The sequence below is a fragment of the Artemia franciscana genome, chromosome 20 (assembly GCF_032884065.1).
Source record: "Artemia franciscana chromosome 20, ASM3288406v1, whole genome shotgun sequence".
NCBI classification, from domain to species: Eukaryota; Metazoa; Arthropoda; class Branchiopoda; order Anostraca; family Artemiidae; genus Artemia; species Artemia franciscana.
The window spans coordinates 27323955-27346491 of record NC_088882.1 but is presented as its reverse complement, the minus strand read 5'-3'; the positions used below and the strand labels follow the sequence as shown (position 1 = coordinate 27346491).

General features: G+C 34.8%; 1 protein-coding gene across 2 annotated transcripts in view; it reads left to right on the top strand.

Annotated features, from left to right (window-relative positions):
- The window catches only part of LOC136039981 (protein flightless-1-like), a 109223-nt gene that overhangs the window by 6885 nt on the left and 79801 nt on the right, over positions 1-22537 (top strand). For both annotated transcript variants that reach the window (XM_065724042.1, XM_065724041.1), the window contains exons 3-8: positions 735-973; positions 11000-11161; positions 14549-14769; positions 15497-15713; positions 17691-17929; positions 19349-19387. In XM_065724042.1, the coding sequence (XP_065580114.1) occupies positions 735-973; positions 11000-11161; positions 14549-14769; positions 15497-15713; positions 17691-17929; positions 19349-19387 (1117 nt within the window). The remainder of the gene's footprint in view (positions 1-734; positions 974-10999; positions 11162-14548; positions 14770-15496; positions 15714-17690; positions 17930-19348; positions 19388-22537) is intronic.

Genomic DNA, 22537 nt, shown 5'->3' with positions numbered 1-22537 from the left:
TCCAGCTGTCTAGTGATAGATCAAGATGGTCAGGCCACTTTAAAGATGAGTTTCCAAATTTTTCACAAAAGTTTTCCTAATATTTTGCTTTTTGAAGACCTTACTGGTGCCAGGTGAAAAGCTGTATGTCCTAAAACGATTTTGTAACATCAATCATGGTGCCAAGCAGTTAAAAACCTACGGCGTAATATGTCACTAGTCATTTTTTTTGCATTATTTTTTTTTTTGGGGGGGGGAGAGGTCGTATCTCTTGAATTTGCTGTTAAAGGGATCATTAGGATGGTATTATAGATGGAGCACCTTGAGAGACTGTGCAAAGTTCAAAAGCAATTTAAGACTAAGCTATTTTTCAAAGGACTGTGTGCCAAGTTTCTTTTCTTGTGCATTCCCAGTGTGCCGTGTTTTTATGTGATGTTGTGATGTTGAAATGTGAAATGTGAGATGTGTGATGTTTGCAAAGCCATGCTGCCTTTGCAAACATCGGTACTAGTTGTCAGAAAGATCAGCAAAAAATAACTTACCAGAGTAGTGGATACACCTTTAAAAGATAGCCAATGGTCAGTGGGGTCAATTCGAAGGGGGAGTACTCCGTCCCCTTAAACTTTTGCCTCCTCCCTAGAATTTGAAAATTTGCCTTTTTGGGGTCTCTAATGCTTACATTGATAAAGACTCTCTGTTGCTGAAAGCGTCACCGTTAATATTTTTGATAGATCTCTTCCGACGCCTTTTTTCAGGAACACCTCAGCCTTGCTAAAAACTCTCTTGAAAAGGTCCATGGAGAACTAACTGAGTTATCATGCTTACGAAGTTTGAACCTACGTCACAATAGATTGAAAGCATCTGGTGTACCATCTCAGCTTTTTGATTTGGACGAGTTGACTACTCTGGATTTTAGCTATAACAACCTCAAAGACGTCCCAGAAGGACTGGAAAAGGCCAAGTCTCTTTTGGTACTCAATTTAAGTAATAATCAGTAAGTTCAATTATACTATCCTTTTTTAGCGTGCAAGATATAACTGGGATTGCCACGAGTGGGAAAAATCGCAGAAAAATCATCTGAAAAGACAAAAGTAAAAAAAAAAAACGTCTCTGTATGTGGGATAAATATAAAGTGAGACTTTTCAGTCGTTTCAAGTTTTTGGGCTTAATATAAGATATTTATTTCAAAAATTGCTATCGCAAGCCCCGAAGGGCCGAATTCAAGTTTCGAAGTCAACAAATGAAAACATGACAAACAAAAGTTTTAACAAGTTAAAAAGGTAAAACTGGTAAAAGTCAATACAAAACGTTTTAAAAAGACTTGGGAAAGTGAGGGGGGGGGGGTAAAAAAAGAATACAAAACTTGAGCAGCATCGGTGCCAAATAATAAACGAGGGAAACTAGTCGGGTATTTCGTTTTGTACTGAAGGGGGGAAAGGTTTTTTTCATATTTGGAGGTACAGCATTGAACGGGAGACAAGAAAGGAAAAGACTAGGATTGGTGAAGAAATGAAGGCACGACATACCTTTTCTATCCTCAAGCTTTCCTAATCTATATTCTTTTAGATGGAGGGAGTATTGGACTTCAACTTCTTCGAAAATCATTCGTAGTGCTTTCTTTTGTAAATTCAATCGTTTCTCACTCTTCCCTGGAGGTGCCAGGGTGCAAAACTAGACAAGGATGTTCGTGAGGGGGCTGGACGAAGGAAGTATAAATCCTTAAAGAATGGGGAGGGTGGGTGCCAAATTTATTTAGTTGCTTAAGGAGGGACTTGGATGCATTAGATTTATGGATACTTTTTTTTTTAGCATGGGTACCGCACTTTAAAGTAGACGAAATGGTGACGCCAAGTCATTTATTGAGGACACGCAAATTTCAAGAGGGATAGGATTAAAGAAATGGGGTGGAAATTGAAGGAAACAAATTGCCATAATCATAGATTTAGAGAGGTTTATTATCATGTCCAAAATCGAGGTATCTTGTACAATGTCATTGAGGATGCTCGTACAGTCGCTCATTAAATCTCTTTAGTAAGGTTCAATGACCGTAAGGTCATTGACATTTTTCCTTCAGGCAGGAAATTCGTTAGCCAGGTTGTTAATCATGACTGAGAAAAGGAGGGTCCTAGGATGGTGCCTTGAGCTACGATCGGAACAGGGAGAGGATTGGAATATAGATTCAGCTATTTAACTACTTGTGATTTATTTGATAAGAATAAGCAATCATGCGTTGGTACTATTTCTAACTGTTGCGAAAGGAGCAAAAAAATCCTTTTAAAAAAGGTTACGAAAAATTTGTTTGTCTTTTTTTTATCTTTGCTTTGTTTTGGGTGTTATTTGTGTAATGTTTTTTTTTCAAAAGTGTTAGTAATTACTTTTTGTATAAACTTAAAAGAATTGATGATACATTCGTTTGAATTTTATGTCTACTTCTATTCGGCTAATGGTGTAAGATTCGTTTCCCCCAAAATGAGACATGAATCTTTCAGGACAAAATATACACTTTTTGTCATGAAAGATTAGTAATAGTAATCTTTGTCAAAGTGGTCCAATAGAATATAGGTGTGTTATATTTATATACGGGTGTATTGATTTTATCTCCATCATACAAGCAAAAAGCTCTAAAGTTGTACTACTAATACTACTACTAACAACTCACCGCAGCACCAAGCCGCCTGAGGCCAACACAGCTGCGCATGCTCCTCCTCCATCCCAATCTATTTAAAACCTCCCATTTTACACCCTCCGAGGAAGTTCTCATTTCCTTGAAACCTTTCTTTATGACGTCCTCCCACCCCAGAAGAGGACGACCTGCTTTCCGTTTAGTCCTAAACGATTGGCCAAAAAAGACAATCTTCGGCAATCTGTTATCCTTCCTCCGCACAATGTGCCCTAACCAGCCCAACCTTTCTTTCATTATAGCCCTAGAAAGCGGGATTGAACCACATTTTTCGTACACCCTACTGTTTGAAATATGGTCTGTCAGCCGGATACCCAGAGCAATCTGTAGGCAATTTCTCTGGAAAACATCTAGCAAATCTTCATCTGCTTTTTGGAGTACCCATGCTTCAGAGCTGTATTTGACCACTGTCATCACTGTAGCTTCTAATATTCTAATTTTTGTTTACATACTTATCTTCTTATTCTTCCAAACTTTTTTTAACAGTGAAAAAAACACCCTGAGCCCTGGCTATTCTACTTTTACCATTTTCACTGCTCCCACCGTTTTTACTAATAATACTACCAAGGTTAGTGAAGCTGACCACCTGATCAATCTTTTCGTTACCCAACGTCACTTTTTCATCTTTACTTATTCTTAGCCTTAGTGACTTAGTATTCTTAACATTAATTTTCAAATCTATTCTAGCACTCTGAACTCGCTAAACCTCTAAAAGTTCATTCATTTTGCTCACACTTTCATCTAATACGCTTAAGTCATCGGCATAATCTAAGTCCAGGAGAGTTTTTCTTCCCATTTGATTCCGTGGTCTCCCATTGCTTTTCCTGTGCTCCTTAAGACAAAGTCCATCAAAATGATCCATATAAAGGGATATAGAACACAACCCTGCTTAACTCGTGATTTAATTCACAATCAGCTGCTAACCTCATTTCTTACCTTAACCACAGCAGTGTTATTCTCGTACAGAGCACTAATCACCTTAATTCATTCATTTGTCTGGTATTCCATACAAGGATAATACCTTTGCTAAAGCTCTTTTATCAACAGAATTGAACGCTTTCTCATAATCTATAAAACTGAGGACCAAAGGTGTTTGACAACTCAGGCATTTCTCAATTATTAACCTAAGAGTGAAAATTTGATCGACACATCCTCTACCTTTTCTAAAACCGCACTGTTCTTCTCTTAAACCTTTGTTTACAGCATCTCTCAGTCTAAAAAGTATCATATTACTGAGTAATTTGCTACCTACAGAGAAAGCTCGATAATTGTGACACTCACTCTTGTGACCTTTCTTCTACAGTGGTTTAATTAAGGTTTTCCTAAAATCTGCCCTTTTCCAAAAAATCATATTCATAATCTTCAGTAACTTATTTCTAAGCTCAGAGCCACCATATCTAAGAAACTCATTTACCACACTAGCAGCACTTGGAACCTCATTATTTTTTAATCCTTTTAGTACTGTCACTAATTTTTCCTCACAAAACAAGTCTTCCTTCACATTCAAGGTATCACATAGCTTTTCATTTTCCTTTATATCGTTTCGTGCAACTGTATCTCGGTTAAGCGCATTCTCAAAATGTTCCTCCCATCTCTCTTTAACTCTTTCATTATCACTAATTTTGGCCCCGTTCCTATCTTTAGCTGGGACAAGTCTGGATTGACTACTCCCTCCTAATTGATTAACATGCCAGTACAATATTTTACTCTTATGCCGTCTAGCTGCATCTTCCTCTTGCATCGACCCTTGGGTAGATTCCTCTTTTTTTTACATGATCTATCACTCAGATAATTCTTGTATAAGCTCATTTTCCTCTATTAAAGATAAAGCTTTTTCACTAATATTCCTAGCTGCAGTCCTAACTTTCTTCCCTAAGAAACCATCAGCAAATTAACAAATCGTGTTTCTAAAATTATTCCAACCATCTTCCACATTGTCAAATTTTAAACTACCCAGTTTAGTATTCAACTGTTCCTTGAAAGTTTCTCTCGAATTCTGATCCTGGAATCTACCAACATTATAGCTCCTCGGGAGGTAGTTACTTTTCTGAAATTTTAGCTTTAAATTAACCCTAGACACTACTAGATGGTGATCTTTACTTTTAACATCAATAACAGCACTTTTGATTACATCCAAGTATCTTGTATTGATCCCTAATCAATAAGGTTTGCTGTCTTACCATCACGTGAATACCGTGTTAATTTTTGGGACATTTTTGACCAAATACCGTATTGGTTATGACTAGATTGTTTCAAACAGTTCGTGGTTACGAACTGTAGTAAGGAGCGACCCGGCTCAATAGTAACCAACACTCTAAAAATGGACTTTTGATACCAATAGCTACATAAAAAAATCGCATTTTAATGCTGATTTCAAATATATAACTTTCATCAAGATTAGTCTGACCTATCAAAAGCTACGAGCCTGAGAAAATTTGCCTAATTTTAGAAAATAGGGGAAAACACTCCCTAAAAGTCATACAATCTTAATTAAAATCACACCATCAGATTCAGCGTATCAGAGAACCTTATTGTAGAAGTTTCAAGCTCCTATCTACAAAAATGTGGAATTTCGCATTTTTTTGCCAGAAGACAAATCACGGATGCGTGTTCATTTGTTTTTTGTTTTTTTCCAGGGGTGATCGTATCGACCCAGTCGTCTTAGAATGTTGCGGGAGGGCTCATTCTAACGGAAATTAAAAGGTCTAGTGCCCTTTTTAAGTGACTAAAAAAATTGGAAGGCACCTACGCCCCCTCCCACGCTCCTTTTTTCCCAAAAGTCAACGGATCAAAATTCTGAGATAGCCATTTTATTCACCATAGTAAAAAAACCTAATAACTATGTCTTAGTTATGGGACGACTTACTACCCCGCAGTCTCCCTGGGAGGGGTTGCAAGTTACAAACTTTGACCTGTGTTTACATATAGTAATGGTTACTGGGAAGTGTACGGACGTTTTCAGGGGGATTTTTTTGGTTTTGGAGGGAGAGTTGAGGTGGGGGGGGGCGTACGCGGGTGGATCTTTCCATGGAAAAACTTGTCATCGGGGAAGAGACTTTCAATGAAGGGGGCGCAGGATTTTTTTGCATTATTTAAAAAAACAAGGAAAAAATAAATATGAAAAGTTTTTTCTACTGAAAGTGAGGAGCAGCATTAAAACTTAAAACGAGGAGAAATTATTGCGCATATGAGGGGTTTACCTCCTCGTGATACCTCGCTCTTTACGTGAAAGTATTTTTAGTAATTTCAACTATTTATTCTACGGCCTTTGTGATTCAAGGGTCATTCTTAAGGAATTGGGACAGAATTTAAGCTTTAGTGTAAAGAGCGAGGTATCAACGAGGGGTGAAGTCCCTCATATACGCAATAAAAATATACGAATATAGAAGTTCGTTACGTAAGTTAATTCGTAAATTACGTATATTTTTTACTAATGAAAATGTTCGTAAAACAATTAAAAGTTCTAGTTGCCTTTTTAAGTAATCAAAAAATTAGAGGGCAGCTAGGCTTCCTCCCTCTCTCCTTTTTTTCTCAAAATCTTCCGATTAAAACTATGAGAAAGCCATTTAGCCAAAAAGAAAATTAATATGCAAATTTCGTTTTAATTATTTATATGCGGAGAGCCAAGATCAAAACATACATGAATTAAAAAAACGTCCAGAAATTAAATAAAAAAGCAAGTTTTTTTAAATGAAAGTAAGAAGCGACATTAAAACTTAAAACGAACAGAAATTATTCCGTATATGAAAGGGGCTTTTCTTCCTCAACGCCCCGCTCTTTACGCTAAAGTTCTTACCTTTTTTAAAAAGTAGAGCTAAGAGAAAGAGTCAAACTTTAGCGTACAGAGGGAGGCGTTGAGGAGAAAAGCCCCTTTCATATACGGAGTAATTTCTGTTCGTTTTAAGTTTTAATGTCGCTCCTTACTTTCATTTAAAAAAACTTGCTTTTTTATTTAATCAAACAGTTCGTGGTAACGAACTGTAGTAAGGAGCGACCCGGCTCAATAGTAACCAAAACTCTAAAAAATGGAATTTTGATACCAATAGCTACATCAAAAGAATCGCATTTTAATGCTGGTTTTAAATATATAAGTTTCATCAAGTTTAGTCTTACCCATCAAAAGTTACGAGCCTGAGAAAATTTGCGTTATTTTAGAAAATAGGGGGAAACGCCCCCTAAAAGTCATAGAATCTTAACGAAAATCACACCATCAGATTCAGCGTATCAGAGAACCCTACTGTAGAAGTTTCGAGCTCCTATCTACAAAAATGTGGAATTTTGCATTTTTTGCCAGAAGGCAGATCACGGATGCGTGTTTATTTGTTTTTTTGTTTTTTTTTGTTTTTTTTCCCCAGGGGTGATCGTATCGACCCAGTTGTCCTAGAATGTTGCAAGAGGGCTCATTCTAACGGAAATGAAAAGTTCTAGTGCCCTTTTTAAGTGACCAAAAAAATTGGAGGGCACCTAGGCCCCCTCCCACGCTAATTATTTTCCCAAAGTCTACGGATCAAAATTCTGAGATAGCCATTTTATTCAGCGTAGTCTAAAAACCTTATAACTATGTCTTTGGGGACGACTTACTCCCCCACAGTCCCCGTGGGAGGGGCAACAAGTTACAAACTTTGACCTGTGCTTACATATAGTAATGGTTATTGGGAAGTATACAGGCGTTTTCAGGAGGATTTTTTTGGTTTTGGGGAGGGGTTGAGAAGAGGGGGATATGCTGGGGGAACTTTCCTTCGAGAATTTGTAATGGGAGAAGAAAATTTCCATGAAGGGAGAGCAGGATTTACTAGCATTATTAAAAAAAAAACAATTAAAAAATAAATGTGAAAAAGCTTTTTCAGCTGGAAGTAAGGAACAGCAATAAAACTTAAAACAAACAGAAATTATTACCCATATGAGGGGCTCACCTCCTTCTAATACCTCGCTCTTTACGCTAAAGTATTTTCGGTAATTTCAACTACTTATTCTACGGCTTTTGTGATTCAGGGGGTCATTCTTAATGAATTGGGATAAAATTTAAGCTTTAGTGTAAAGAGCGAGGTACTGACGATGGGGCGAATCCCCTCATATATGTAATAAAAACATGAGAATACAAAAGTTCTTTACGTAAGCTAATTTATAAGTTACGTAAATCTTTTACCAATAAAAAGATTCGTAAAAAATTAAAAGTTCTAGTTGCCTTTTTAATTAACCAAAAAATCGGGGGGCAACTAGGCTTCGTCCCCCGCTCTTTTTTTCTCAAAATTATTCGATCAAAATTATGAGAAAAACATTGAGCCAAAAAAAAAATATGCAAATTTCGTTTTGATCATTCCTCTGCGGAGAGCCAAAATCAAAACATGCATTGATTCAAAAACGTTCAGAAATTAAATAAAAAAAAACAAGTTTTTTCAACTGAAAGTAAGGAGTGACATCAAAACTTAAAACGCACAGAAATTACTTCGTATATGAAAGAGGCTGCTTCCTCATCAACGCCCCGCTCTTTACGCTAAAGTTTTTTACTGTTTTAGAAAGAAGAATTGAGAGAAAGAGTCAAACTTTAACGTAAAGAGCGGGGCGTTGATGAGGAAGCAGCCTCTTTCATATACGAAGTAATTTCTGTGCGTTTTAAGTTTTGATGTCACTCCTTACTTTCAGTTGAAAAAACTTGTTTTTTTTTATTTAATTACCTACAAGATTGCAAATGTCTGTAGTCATTACTCTTTTCTTTTCCTACACAAAATTTACCTAGGCTAGGATACCATCTATACCTATTTCTACCGGCCCGGGTGTTAAAATCTCCCATTAAAAACATCATATTTCTACTTGGGATCCTGTCTATTTGCTCCTGTAACTGCAAGAAAAATTCATCTGAGTCACTAGTATCTCTGTCAGTCGGTTCTACAGGGGCATATACTACTACCACTGATATCCTGAACTTTTTAGTCATAAAATGAGCAATTAGTATTCCATTTCCAATACCTTCCCAGCCTAAACAAGACTTAACAGATTTCTTATTGATCATGAGCCCTACTCCCTGTCTATGTATCCCGTCCGTCCTGTCTTAGTAAACAAATTCTGTATCAGCTAATTTCATGCTTCCTATCCCTGGGATATGAGTTTCTGAAACTCCTAATGAGTCCAGTTCGAATCGTATGAGTTCGTCAGTCAAAAGGTCGATATCATAGTCATTTTTGAACGTCGTAACACTCCAAGTTCCAATTTTCACTTTCTTTAAATCATTGAAGTTATTTCGGCCTCTGGAAAAGCATTGACCCCGGATTCCAGTGTTGGACGGGGATCACATATCTTCTCAAGTCTACACCGGAGCGCATAAGCTGGCTTAGAATCGGACAGCAAGAAGTCGCTAGGACCTCCAGTATGAATGGAGGCTTTTGTGCAATCCTGGGCCCATCTTGGTCACAACATGGTTTTCAGCACTTGGCGATGCTCTTCTGCTAGCAAGAGTCGAAATCCTGCACAGACAGTCTCAAGTGTATTACCTCCAACTCATTATATATTCATGCCTATAAATATTATGCTACTACGGGGAGGCAGCCCTTAGTAGATAAATTAGTTAGGAAGAGGTTGTTCAGCCCAAAATGCCCGTCAAAACAGACCCTGACCAGAAGAATTATCCATTAATCAGAATCCTGTGCGAATGTTTTTTACTAGGCTATAATTTCCCTGAAGGTTGTTACTCCTCAAATGGGAATAGAGTTGACCGCAAGGTCCCCAGTCTAAATATGACACATTTTAGATACCTTGTAGCATATGAATCTTTCGGTTTGTTCCTGCTTTCGATATCCGTACATTACTTTATCTTTGTGCAGGCCTAGTTTCCCCAGACTGCTCATCCTTATGATTCTTTATGGTTGTTCCTGCTTTCGATATCCATACATTACTATATCTTTGTGCAGGCCTAGTTTCTACTAGGCCTGCACTTTACTATATCTACATTATATAGTACATATAGGCCTGCACACTACTATAGTACATTACTATATCTTTGTCCTCACATATGAATCTTTCGGTTTGTTCCTGCTTTCGATATCCGTACATTACTATATCTTTGTGCAGGCCTAGTTTCTCCAGGCTGCTCCTCCTTAGGCCAGTAGCGGTTTTAGGCCTCATAATATGGGAGGGTCAAGGTATACCAAAGGGGTGTAAAAATATAAAATAAAAGGAAGTTAATGTCTGAAGTCAGAAAACTGGGGGGGGGGCAGCTAGCCCCCTGCCTAGGTTTTGAACCGCTACCGCCAAAGGCCTTGTCGAATGTAGATGTTTGTATACAGAACCATAATTGGATAATTTGTTGAACATAAACTTGAGCCTAAACAAAGAAAACAAAAATTAGAAAAATATGCATATTAATTGAAGCTAATATATATATAAAAGATCAGACTTTTCCCTGGTTGCTCCTCTAGCTTTGGACACTTTTCGTATGGAATATTTAGACTGTGTTTTCAATTAAATAAGCAGGGCTGTCCATGACAGGGTGCGCAAATGATGTTTAGAAGACTTTTAGTACATGTTCTTTATTTTGGACAAATTAGAATTACTTAATGTAACATATTCCGGTGTTAAATACAAAATGCAGGGCAGTGCTACACTATTATAAACTCTTATGAAAAGAACTTGATTTAATTGAAATCGTGAACTTTTAGTTGAACCATTCTCTGAATATTTTCTACACTCAACGTACTCTAGTAATAACATTCACGTTTCTTTCCAATTTCGGTCCACCGGTAAACGTAACGACGTTTGATGTTTGGTCAACGTAAGTAAATATATTACACAAATATCTTACACAAATATATTACACAAATATCTTATCACTCAAATTCGTCGTTATTGTGGAAAAATCTCTTAGATTGTATATAAAAACATTAATTTGTATAGATTTTGGTAACGAGACTTATCTTTATATCAAAATCAAGATCTTGCATTCTGTTATTAGTAAGGAAGGACGCAAAAAATCTTACTTTGTATAGTTTTACTTAGTGACTCTTTTATACTGTATTTCTCTATCTATTTCTAAAATCCATTTCACGTATATATTTAGTTAGACATCACTGTATAGGCACAATCACTGTCCACTAGTCATAATTTACTTCCTGTTTTATAAGGAGTCCTGTTTGTTCCATATTGATGATGGCTAGAAATTGATGTTTAACTAACCACACGCGGGAATTGGCCTTACAATGATTTACTGATTTGTCATGAATCATTTTATTTTAAGATCAATTTATTAAAAATGTTCATAATGCCAAGAAATGGATATCCATCCAGTTCTTGCTTTGTTTTAGGTCCATTTATTGGGAAGACATTAATTCTTTTATTTATTGTTGACAGCATCGAAACTATACCTAGTCAACTTTTTGTTCAAGTGAATGACCTGATTTTTCTGGACCTGAGTAATAATCAGCTGGAAACGCTGCCACCACAGACACGAAGGCTGGGTAATTTGCAAACATTGCTTCTTGATAATAATCCACTCGCCAATTATCAATTAAGGTAAGCTTGCTGTTGTTAAACCTACTGAAGACCTTATGTCCTATTATATTTAAAGTTATATTTTCAAATTTCTTTTTAATGACGTTCTTGCGTCTTTAAGATAACCTATTAATTTTAAGTCTACATAAGGTATATAAGGGGGGCTCTGGGGGTCTAGGGTTACATACAAAGTTTTATCATGTTTGTGACTCCCTGAATTGTATTTCGTGTAATGTTTTTTTTTTTTTTTTTTTTTTTTTTTTTTTTTTTTTTTTTTTTTTTTTTTTTTTTTTTTTTTTTTTATGAATGGTTTAACTCATTCATGCGAAATCTATTAACGGTTAAAAATCCATATTTGGGCGTTTTGTCGCGTTTCCACACAAAACGTCAGTTGTTTCCTTTGATGCCATTTGTTCGTCACGTAAATTGAAACATTCAATCAAAGACAAATTAATTTAGTTTGAGAAATACTGAAAAAGATGGCACCAGTTTAAAAAGGAGGCTGCTCCTAGTCAATTTTCTTCTACCTCTTCTCTGTAAGTGTCTGTTTTTTCATACATGTCCATCAATACTTTTCCCTTTTAAATCCAACCCATTTAAACGTGTTTTATTCATTGCTTGACTTCTGGCCCTAGCTATTCATTAAATGTCATTTTCAAACAGTTCGTGGTAACGAACTGTAGTAAGGAGCGACCCGGCTCAATAGTAACTGAAACTCTAAAAATTTTGATACTAATAGATACATCAAAAGAATCAGATTTTTATGCTGATTTTAAATATATAAGTTTCATTAAATTTAGTCTTTCTCATCAAAAGTTACGAGCCTGAGAAAATTTGCCTTGTTTTGGAAAATAGGAGGAAACACCCCCTAAAAGGTATAGGATCTTAACGAAAATCACACCATCGCATTCAGCGTATTAGAGAACCCTACTGTAGAAGTTTCAAGCTCCTATCTACAAAAATGTGGAATTTTTTATTTTTTGCCAGAAGACAGATCATGGATGCGTGTTTATTTTTTTTTTTATTTATTGTTTTTTCTTTTCTCCAGGGGTCATCGTATCAACCGAGTGGTCCTAGAATGTCGCAAGAGGGCTCATTCTAACGGAAAAGAAAAGTTCTAATGCCCTTTTTAAGTGACAAAAAAAAATTAGAGGGCACTTAGGCCCCCTCCCACGCTCAATTTTTTCCCAAAGTCAACGGATCAAAATTGTGAGATAGCCATTTTGTTCCACATAGTCAAAAACCATAATAACTATGTCTTTGGGGCTGACTTTGTCTCTTCCTAAATACCTCGCTCTTTACGCTAAAGTGTTTTTAGTAATTTCAACTATTTATTCTACAGACTTTGTGATTCAGGGGTCAATCTTAAAGAATTGGGATAAAATTAAAGCTCTAGTGTGAAGAGCGAGGTATTAACGAGGGGGCAAGCCCCCTCATATACATAATAAAAATATACGAATACAGAAGTTCGTTACGTAAGTTAATTTGTAAGTTACGTATATTTTTTACTAATAAAAATGTTCGTTAAAAATTAAAAATTCTAGTTGCCTTTTTAAGTAACCGAAAAATTGGAGGTCAACTAGGACTCCTCCCCACCCTTTTTCTCAAAATTGTCTGATCAAAACTAAGAGAAAGCCATTTAGCAAAAAAAAAATTAATATGCAAATTTCGATTTAATTATTCATTTGCTGAGAGCGAAAATCAAACATGCATTAATTCAAAAACATTCAGAAATTAAGTAAAAAAAAAAGTTTTTCCGCTGAAAGTAAGGAGCGACATTGAAACTTAAAACGAACAGAAATTACTCCGTTTATGAAAGGGGCTGTTCCCTCCTCAACGTCCCGCTCTTTACGCTAAGGTTATTTACTGTTTTTTAAGGTAGAATTGAGAGAAAGAGTCAAACTTTAGCGTAAAGAGCGGGACGTTGAGGAGGGAACAGCCCCTTTCATAAACGGTGTAATCTTACTTTCAGTTGAAAAACTTGTTACTTTATTTAATATCATGTCTGAATGTGCTAATTAACTAGCCTCTAAAAATACAGGCTACTGGTGATTCATATAGGGAGCAAAAGCCGAGAGTAAATTTTGTAGTTCAATTTAGAGGGCCGTTCATATGCCTTAATCGCTATTGGCCAGAGCTTTGCGCCTTCGCGCAAGAGTTTAATCTAAAGGTGTCCGTTATATGAAGTCTTGTTTAGTTCAGTCCTGATATAACTTTCGACTTATGAAATGGTAATATTTTGCTTTGTTTTTGGTAAAATACAAATGACACTCTCGACTTCCGGAGTTTTGAGAGGTGGCAACGCCGTGCTTATTTGCCATAAAATTTTTGACTTGGTATACTTTTGATAATTTACCCAGTTGTGCCGTTTTAAATTACCGTGTTTCGTCACTATTTTCTTCCTTTTAATCCTATTCTTTTCAAATTTATAGAGTACGAATTGACTAAACAAAATTTGAAATCGAATCAATTTATCTAGTTTTCTGTAAAGTACAAATGACATTTTAGCCCTTTTTGAGGGAGGGGACGGTGGAGGGGGTATATCCCGTGGTTTCATAGCCCTTTCGTTTAGTGGTCTTTGTATTAATTTGTATTTGTTTTAAGTACGCCTTCATTTATTTTATTGCGCAGGTGATACGTTATTCTATCTTTCTCTCTGGTTTAGTTTTCTTTCCTTTTTTGAATAAGATGTTGTTGTGTTGGAGCTCTGTGATTTGGTAAGACTAAAATTTATCTTAAAATTGATTGTGAAATGAAAAGATCTTCTTCTGAGTTTTGGAAACCTTTTTTGAATGGTTGTGGGGTTCTCGAAGATGATCAACCCTCTGGCCGACCTATGAAGTCAAGAACTGACGAAGGGGGAAAAAATATTAATGAAACAATGTGCAAAGATTGAAGTTTTAATGTTCGGATCATGTGGGATGTTAAAATTTGCAGGGGGGAAATAAGATGCCACTTTGCCGTAAATTTTTTACCGTATTTACTGTATTAATTTAGTTCTGCTGTAAACGTACTAATGAGAGGAGTTTGCGCAAAAACAGTATCGCCAAACTTGGTACTTGATCGAAAATGTGAATAGAAAAACGTTTGTCCTAATATTAGTGGAACGGTTTGCAAGAGATCGTGAACTGAATAAAAAAAATTGTCACATGCAACGATACCTAAGCTGAACAATTTGGAGCTCATTGGCCAACGCTAGTTTTATTTTATCAATAAACTAAGAGGACAACCATAGTTTGGTGAGCACCTTCGAACAAAAGTGCTTGTATATTTGCATAAAATCGTAACAGGAATGTTTTGAGGGCCATGGGTCCGAGGACGGGCCCAATTGAGTGAAGGGAGACTAGGGATATTACATATGATATATATACATATAATGTCATACGCATATGTTTTTTTTTCTTACAGGCAGTTGCCCTCCTTGATCAGTTTGCAGACTTTGAGTCTTCAAAACACGCAAAGAACATTGTCAAATATACCAGCAAATCTGGACAATTTGGTTAATTTAGCAGAGATTAATCTATCGGAAAATAACCTTACGAAAATACCCGACGCATTATTTACACTCCCTAATCTGAAACGGGTCAATCTTAGTGACAATGTCATTATGGAACTGTCTGTAGCAATAGGTGAGTTTTATATATGAGCTTCAGGTGTAAGTGGTTGTTAGGACCTTGTATTGTTTTACTTTAGATAGCAAAAGTAATGTACAATAAGTCTGGAAGAGTAAGTGTGATTGATTGTTTTTAACCCGGAATAGTTTTTAAACTGTTATTTAGTAAATTATTGACTATTGTTATTTATAACATTTAGATTTAACATTAGATAACATTTAAATGTTCAACCAGCAGACGACATAAAAACAGAACGTGTTGTTGGGTTTCAAAAATTTATCCCTAGTTCGTTTCAGGTTTTTTCTTTTTTTTATTATGCTCTTCGTTAATCATCTCTAAATTTATTATTTTTACCGGAATTGGGATTTTGAAGATTCCTCGTATCACAAATCATTAATTAATTCAGCTGCTGTTCGCTTTGAGTAACCCTTTGTTACTTCGCGGAATTGCCTTGCCCAGCTAGCTTCGATCCAGTAGCCTAGCTGGCCCGAAATTATCAACTTATTCTGTTAAAGGTTGTTTTGCATCCTCCTCCTTTTCGACTGTCTAATTCTCAGTTCTGTCTGATTATAAACCACTAGGCAATTCTAGCACATTTTTGGAGCAAAATATTCCCATATAATATTTTAACTTGTTTCAATCATATTTAAATAAGCACTGTTATTTGTATGTTTACCTCTCATTTTTATCTTCTTATGTCCTGAACCCCATCTTCTAGTTTACTTTTATTATCAAATTTTAGACCTGTGGACGAAATTGGAAGTTCTTAATGTAAGCAGAAATCAACTTCAGTCTCTGCCAGCTTCTATAACCAAGATAACAACGCTTAGGAGGGTGTTTGTTAATGAAAATCGTCTTGAATTTAATGGAATTCCCCAAGATATGGCCAAATTGGACTCACTCACCCTTTTCTCAGCCAGTGACAATCGTTTGGAGAGCATTCCAGAAGGGATTTGCAAGTACATTCTTTCTTTATTCCGATTTTTACTTTACCGTCCCCTTAATTGAATCGAATCAGAACTTTGGAATAGCTATTCAATTGGAACGGTTTGAAATTCAACGAATAAGTTCCAGTTCCTCTCTCTTGGGCAATAATGAAAATGGTTAAAATAGCTAGCTCATGTGGCTAAGGTCAGTTGATAAAATAGTTAAAGTGGCTAGGTCACATCGCTGAGATCAATAGCTAAACTTGTTAAATTGGCTTAGTCACTTGGTTAAGGTGAATAGCTAAAACGACTAGGCCACTTGACAAATGTTATCAAGTAGGCTTAAAAATAGAATAGATTATGACTATGCACAGGCAACATTTGATGTTATAGTTAAAGAGTTGAGATCTGTTTGTAACCCCCTAAACAGTATGGTTTACCCTGTAAGAGTGAAAACTGGCTCTATTGTTAAAAATCATCAGTGCAACCATCTAGTGTTTGATGCTTTTTGCTCTTTTGTCAATCTTCGTAATTGTATTCCTTTTTTCCTTCAGAAACTGAGATCAAACACTTATTAGCATGCTAATTTTGCCAATTTCACCACTTTTGCCTTATTTATACACTGAAAAATACACTGAATACACTGAAAAACTTATACACTGAAAAATACCAAGAAACGTCAAATGCTAGATGGCGTTAGCTGTTTTGTCTACAGTTACGCCAGTTTTTGCCCCTGCAAGTTACTTATACTGTGCTCCCAATACGCTTTTAATTAATGTAATTAGAGGTTTTAATAATATTTCGTATGCTTCTGCTTCTTCCATTGTTATTAGTGGGTGACCTCTCTGGGGTTTGATTTCTTGAAATTCAGTATTTAGGAAATGGGATGAAAGTTTTCCACCTACTTCTGATTCTTCTTCTAATCTAATTCTATTGGTTGTGGAGTAAGACAAAATGGAGTCTTACTCTCCTATGTTTTTAAAGCATGGTTGTTGGAGCATTTACGCTATATCAACTCATATTTCTAGGAGGTGAGATGTATCTTTTATTGTATTTAGCTGAGATTTCTTAATTGATTTGTTCTAAAACTGATCTAATTATGAAAGCTGATTCTTGGTCTCGTCTGCTTAGAAATAGAAGCCTTTCTATTTGCGACGAAATATATAGGTCATATATAGGGAAATTTATAGATGAATTATATAGCAATGAAATATGTGGTATAAGTGAAATACATAGCAATGAAAAATATATGATTATTTTATCGTCAATGTGGATGACCGATCCGAAGTAATATACAATAGAAATACTTCGTTTTCAGTTTCTGGTACTATTGTTTATCTTGGGCCGCTTTATTCCGCTTCAGCTCAGCTAATTTTTTTATTATAACTTTTTCTTCCTCTTCCCATATGATTTTTATCTTAGATATTCTATTGTATCAGGATACAACAGCTGCAATAGCTACTGTACAACCTTTTATCTTTACGTAAAAGTTTGACTGTTCTGGCTCCTAACAAACATTTTGCTTAACAGGAAATTCATAAACTAAATATATATTTGTTTTTAGTTTATAGACAAAGAAATATTTAGCTCTCGTCTGTGTCAGGTTAGTGACAAAAAACAAATACCTTCGTAGACATATGAAGGTATATAATAAAGATACATAATCTGAATATTTAATGACAATTAAACTTTTGACTAAAAGAAAGAATAATTTGAAAATTTGACAATTTAATATAAAAATAGTTGTTTTTTTAACATATTTTTAATCTTTCATCTTTTTCAGGCTTTTGCATCTTTTTTTAAAATACAAAAGCCTTAAAAAGTTGCTATTGGCTAATAACAAGCTTCTAACTATACCTGACGAAATTAATAATTTGACGACAATTAAACCTAATTAAAATTTAGTGACAGTTGGACTTCTGGCTAAAAGAAAGAATAATTTGGAAATTTAACAATTTAATATGAAAATAGTTTTTTTTTGTATATACATATATATTCAATCTTTTTTAGATGCAAAAGCCTTAAAAAGTTGCTACTGGCTAATAACAAGCTTCTAACTGTACCTGACGAAATTCATAATTTGACCTTGGATGTCTTGGACCTGAATGGAAATCCAGAACTAGTTATGCCTCCAAAGCCTGTAGACCCAGAGAAGCTGAATGCTCAGTTTTACAATATTGACTTTTCATTGCAGAACCAGTTACGAATAGCAAGTGGGCAATTTGTTCAACCCCAGAGAGCTTCATCTGGTAATTAATTTTTATTTGACCTTATTCATGGGATATAGCCACGTTTTGGAAGGAATCGAATTTCGCTTCGATGGCTGGAATATTCTGACAATTGTAAATAATTGTAATTAATTGTAAATATTAAACTTAAACATATCAATTAAACTATAATAAGCATATTTTTAAAATTAATAGTTAATTATAGTATACTTAATTTAATTCATTAAAATGTGCTTGTTTTGAAATTGTCTTTGAAGCAGGATTTGCTAAAATGTCGCCGAAATACTCAACTTTTGTCTCGAATTCTTGGTATATGAAACGTGGCGGGTGTACCCAACTTTATACGAGGTAGATGCACCTTTGTAAGGGCAACCACTGCATAAGGGCTGAATAAAAGACTTTTAGGAGAACAACAAGTCGTTACCAGAAAAAAAATGAGTGATGATATATTTGGATAATGATATGATTTTAGATTTAGTCGTAATGATAAGGACGTAATGATTTGAGGTTGAGGAATGATTTGGCCGCAATAATATGATATGTAATGACTGTATATTTTGTTGAGTAGGATTGGAATGCTTTATTTATGTTGTTTTAATTTTATACATGGTATTATTTTTGTTTATGACATATTAGAATAAAAGAAAATAATCAGGAAATTCGTAAAGACAGTGCACATAGCACATAAAGACACAGTAATCTGAATATTTCGACTATATCCGATTGTCAACAGCCGTTGTCAGCGAAAAACAGTATAAAACAAATGAGAAGAAAATAAGTTTACTCAAAAGATCACATCAATAAAACAAATTTTGAACTAAAACTATACATTTTATTTGAATGGTCTAGGCTTCCTCACCTTGATTAGGTTCAGCCAAGATTGACGGAATAAAAGAGATGTCCATTCATGCTACCTAAATTGACTAAAAATTACAACAGGTTCTGTTTGCTCTGCTAATCTTGTACTTCTTTTGGAAGCGGGTTCATTTTGATTGGCTGCTGATTTTATTTTATTCTTTATTAGATCATTTTCCATAATTAATTTTGTGTATAAATTAAGCAAGAGAAAACGGATTTTGATTTCATTAAAGCCGTGAACAAAAATAAAAACAATACTGCACTTTAATTACAAAAATAAGCCGAATATTTCTCTAATTTTTCAATTAAAGTGTAGTTTTGTTTTTATTTTCTGTTCACTGCTTTATTGAAATTAAAACCCATTTTCGCTTGCTTAATTTTTCGTAAATGGAACTATAGTGTGGTCTAAGAAATTATTTATTTTGTGTATAGGCAATATCTTTTTTGTATTGATGATATATTGCAATCAAAGGTATCAGTAGGTGGTACCCTGGTACCCCTATGTCCTATATGTACGCTTGATTATACGTGTCTTCAGATATGCCTGATTAGTCAGTAATTTTTTTATTCATCTTTTTGCAGAATGTGGCGAATCTGTGTCTTCAGCAGGCTATGCAACAGGTAAAGGCTTTTGTTTTACCGTTTCAATGTTTTATTATTATAAATGGTTGTATATATATATATATATATATATATATATATATATATATATATATATATATATATATATATATATATATATATATATATATATATATATATATATATATATATATTACCGAGAATGTCCACATTTTCCTCTCTATCTTTTCCTGCTACTGTATATCGGCTTAGCACATTCTCAAAATGTTTTGCCCATCTCTCTTTAACTCTTTCCTTATCACGAATTGTGGTCCCGTTCCTATCTTTAACTAGGACAATTTAGCATTTACTGCTTCCTCTCAATTTACTGTTTTATTAACTTTTTTTTAAATTAAAGTTTTATTAAAGTAAGGCTGAATGTTTACTGTTTTAAAAATTAGCGTTGAGAGAAAGAGTCAAACCTTAGCACAAAGAGCAGGGCGTTGAGGAGGGAACAGCACCTTTCATATACGGGGTAATTTCTGTTCGTTTCAAGTTTTAATGTCGCTCCTTACTTTCAGTTAAAAAAACTTGTTTTTTATTTAATTTCTTAGTAAAAACGCCATATTTCTACCTGGGTTCCCTGTCTATTTGCTCGTGTAACTGTAAGTGAAATTCATCTGAGTCACTAGAATCACCGTCAGTCGGTTCTACAAGAGCCTTTACTACTATAACTAATACCCTGAAGTTTCTAGTCATAAAATGAGCAATTAGTATTCAATTATTAATACCTTCCCAGCGTAAACAAGATTTGTCAGCTTCCTTATTCATCATGAGCTCTACTCCCTGTCTCTGTACCCCATCCTTCCTGCCTGAATAAACAAATTCTATATCACCTAATTTCATGCTTCCTACCCCTGGGATATGAGTTCTTGAAACTCCTAAGAAGTCCAATTCTAATCGTCTGAATTCGCCAGTCAAAATGTCGATACAATAGTCAGTTTTTCAACGACGTAACATTCCAAGTTCCAATTTTCATGTTCAATAAATCATAGAAATTGTTTTGGCCTCAGGAAAAGCAATGATTCCGGATACCAGTGCAGGACGGAGATCCATAAACCTTCTCAAGTTTACACCGAAGTGCTTAAGCCGGCTTAAAATCGGACAGCAAGAAGTCTCTGGGACCTCCAGTATGAATGGAAGCTTTGTGCAATCCTTGGCCCATCTTGGTCACAACATGGTTTCATCACTTGGCAATGCTCTTCTATCAACAAGAGTCGAAATCCTTTACAAACCCTCATAAGCCTATTACCTCCGATTCATTATATATTAATGACTACAAATATTATGCTATTACGGAGAGGAAATTCATAGTAGATTAATTAGCTAGGAAAAGGTTTTTCAGCCCGAAAACGCCCGTCAAAACAGACCAAGCCCAGAAGAATATTCATTAATCAGAATCCCGTACGAATGCTGTGTCCTACTTGGCTCTAATTTCCTTGAGGGGTTGCCACTCCTAAAGTGGGAATAGAGTTGACCACAAGGTCCCCTGTCTTGCAAGTACCCCGAAAGGATCGAGGCAGCCCTTTTCAGAGGTCGTTTTCCGTATATCTGGATCTTACGCCTTACCGCAGTTGGCCTTTTAATGAGGATCCTCCCACGATGGTGTTCTGTGTCACAATGCAACTTAACCCATTACTCGGAAAAGGTTTGTAACTCATAGGACGTGTGGACAAGTCGGTGGGTCCTGTTGAGTGTACCTATAAGGGGCCTTCTTCCTCATCCACCTGTATTTATGGCCCCGAACGAGGGTGCCCCAATTTCTATTATGAACCCTTAGGGACAAGGTCCCCTCTTGACCCTTACCCCTACATATGTAGGGCACTGGAGGCGCCCTACATATCTATAGGGCGTTCTCCTATCACCTTCTGGTGACACGCCTAAGTTCCCCTAAAGAGCAGTAGAGTCATAAAGTTTATCTTTTTATATATATATATATATATATATATATATATATATATATATATATATATATATATATATATATATATATATATATATATGTATATATATATATATAATATATGTGCAGATATGCACTTATGTAGTTACATGAAATTTTTATTAAAAATAAAAAAATATCACTATTATTATATAAAATTCATCATATCAAATAAATTACTTGAAAAAAGTCGAAAATTTTAAAAAATGAATGAGCTTGTGCAGGAGCTGACAGTTTTGAATTTGTTAAACAAGTCTATGTTGGTATTTTGACACTTTACAGGGAGAAATATTTTAATTATGATTTTACATATGACATAGTTATTCTGTTTGGAGTCAATGTCTGCATATAGTTGGCATGTAAAAAAGACTAACCCGGAAACCTGATTAGAAGAAATATTCCTCATGATAGGGAATTGTGATTTTATACTTTTAATAATACAATTTAATACTAATGCTAGCGATTAAGCAAAGTCTGTGCTGATATAATTTTAGAAACCCACTAAAATCGTTCGTTCAAGATGATTTTTCTTAAGAATGTGGGTCAGAAACATGAAAAAACGGCATTTTTTCTAATACACCGAATTAATAAATGACTTTTCAGTCAAGATTTGTTTTTTTCGATAATTCTTATATTGAAAAACATTATTTTCATAAGAATGAATTTTAGACCTGGTGAGTCGTCTATATATATATATATATATATATATATATATATATATATATATATATATATATATATATATATATATATATATATATATATATATATATATATCGAAATACTTGGGGTGGTTGACTTTCCAAATCTAAACGGTTTTTGGTATTTCTCTACTGGTGCCTGAATAAAATTTTAGAATAAATTCAGCAAAGAAAAAACTTGAAATAAAATTGATTCGATTTACATATTAGTATAACTTTTATAATCATCTGCTTGTACGTTATTATTTGAAAGATTGGCAGTGAAGTAGTAATGTACCTGGCAAGTTTGAAATAGAGTTAGTTTTGCTCACTTTTCAATTTAAATTAAATTATAATTTTATGACAACTTTTAAGTCAAATTCGTTATGACGGAATAGTCAAGAACTTTAAAAGTTCTAAAATTTGCATTACGTAATGCCTAATAACAGCAATTAAGGTATCCTCTTTTTAACTAAGCATAACTGTCTTTCAAAAATTTTGAAAGAAAAAAAAGACAAAAAGAAAAGA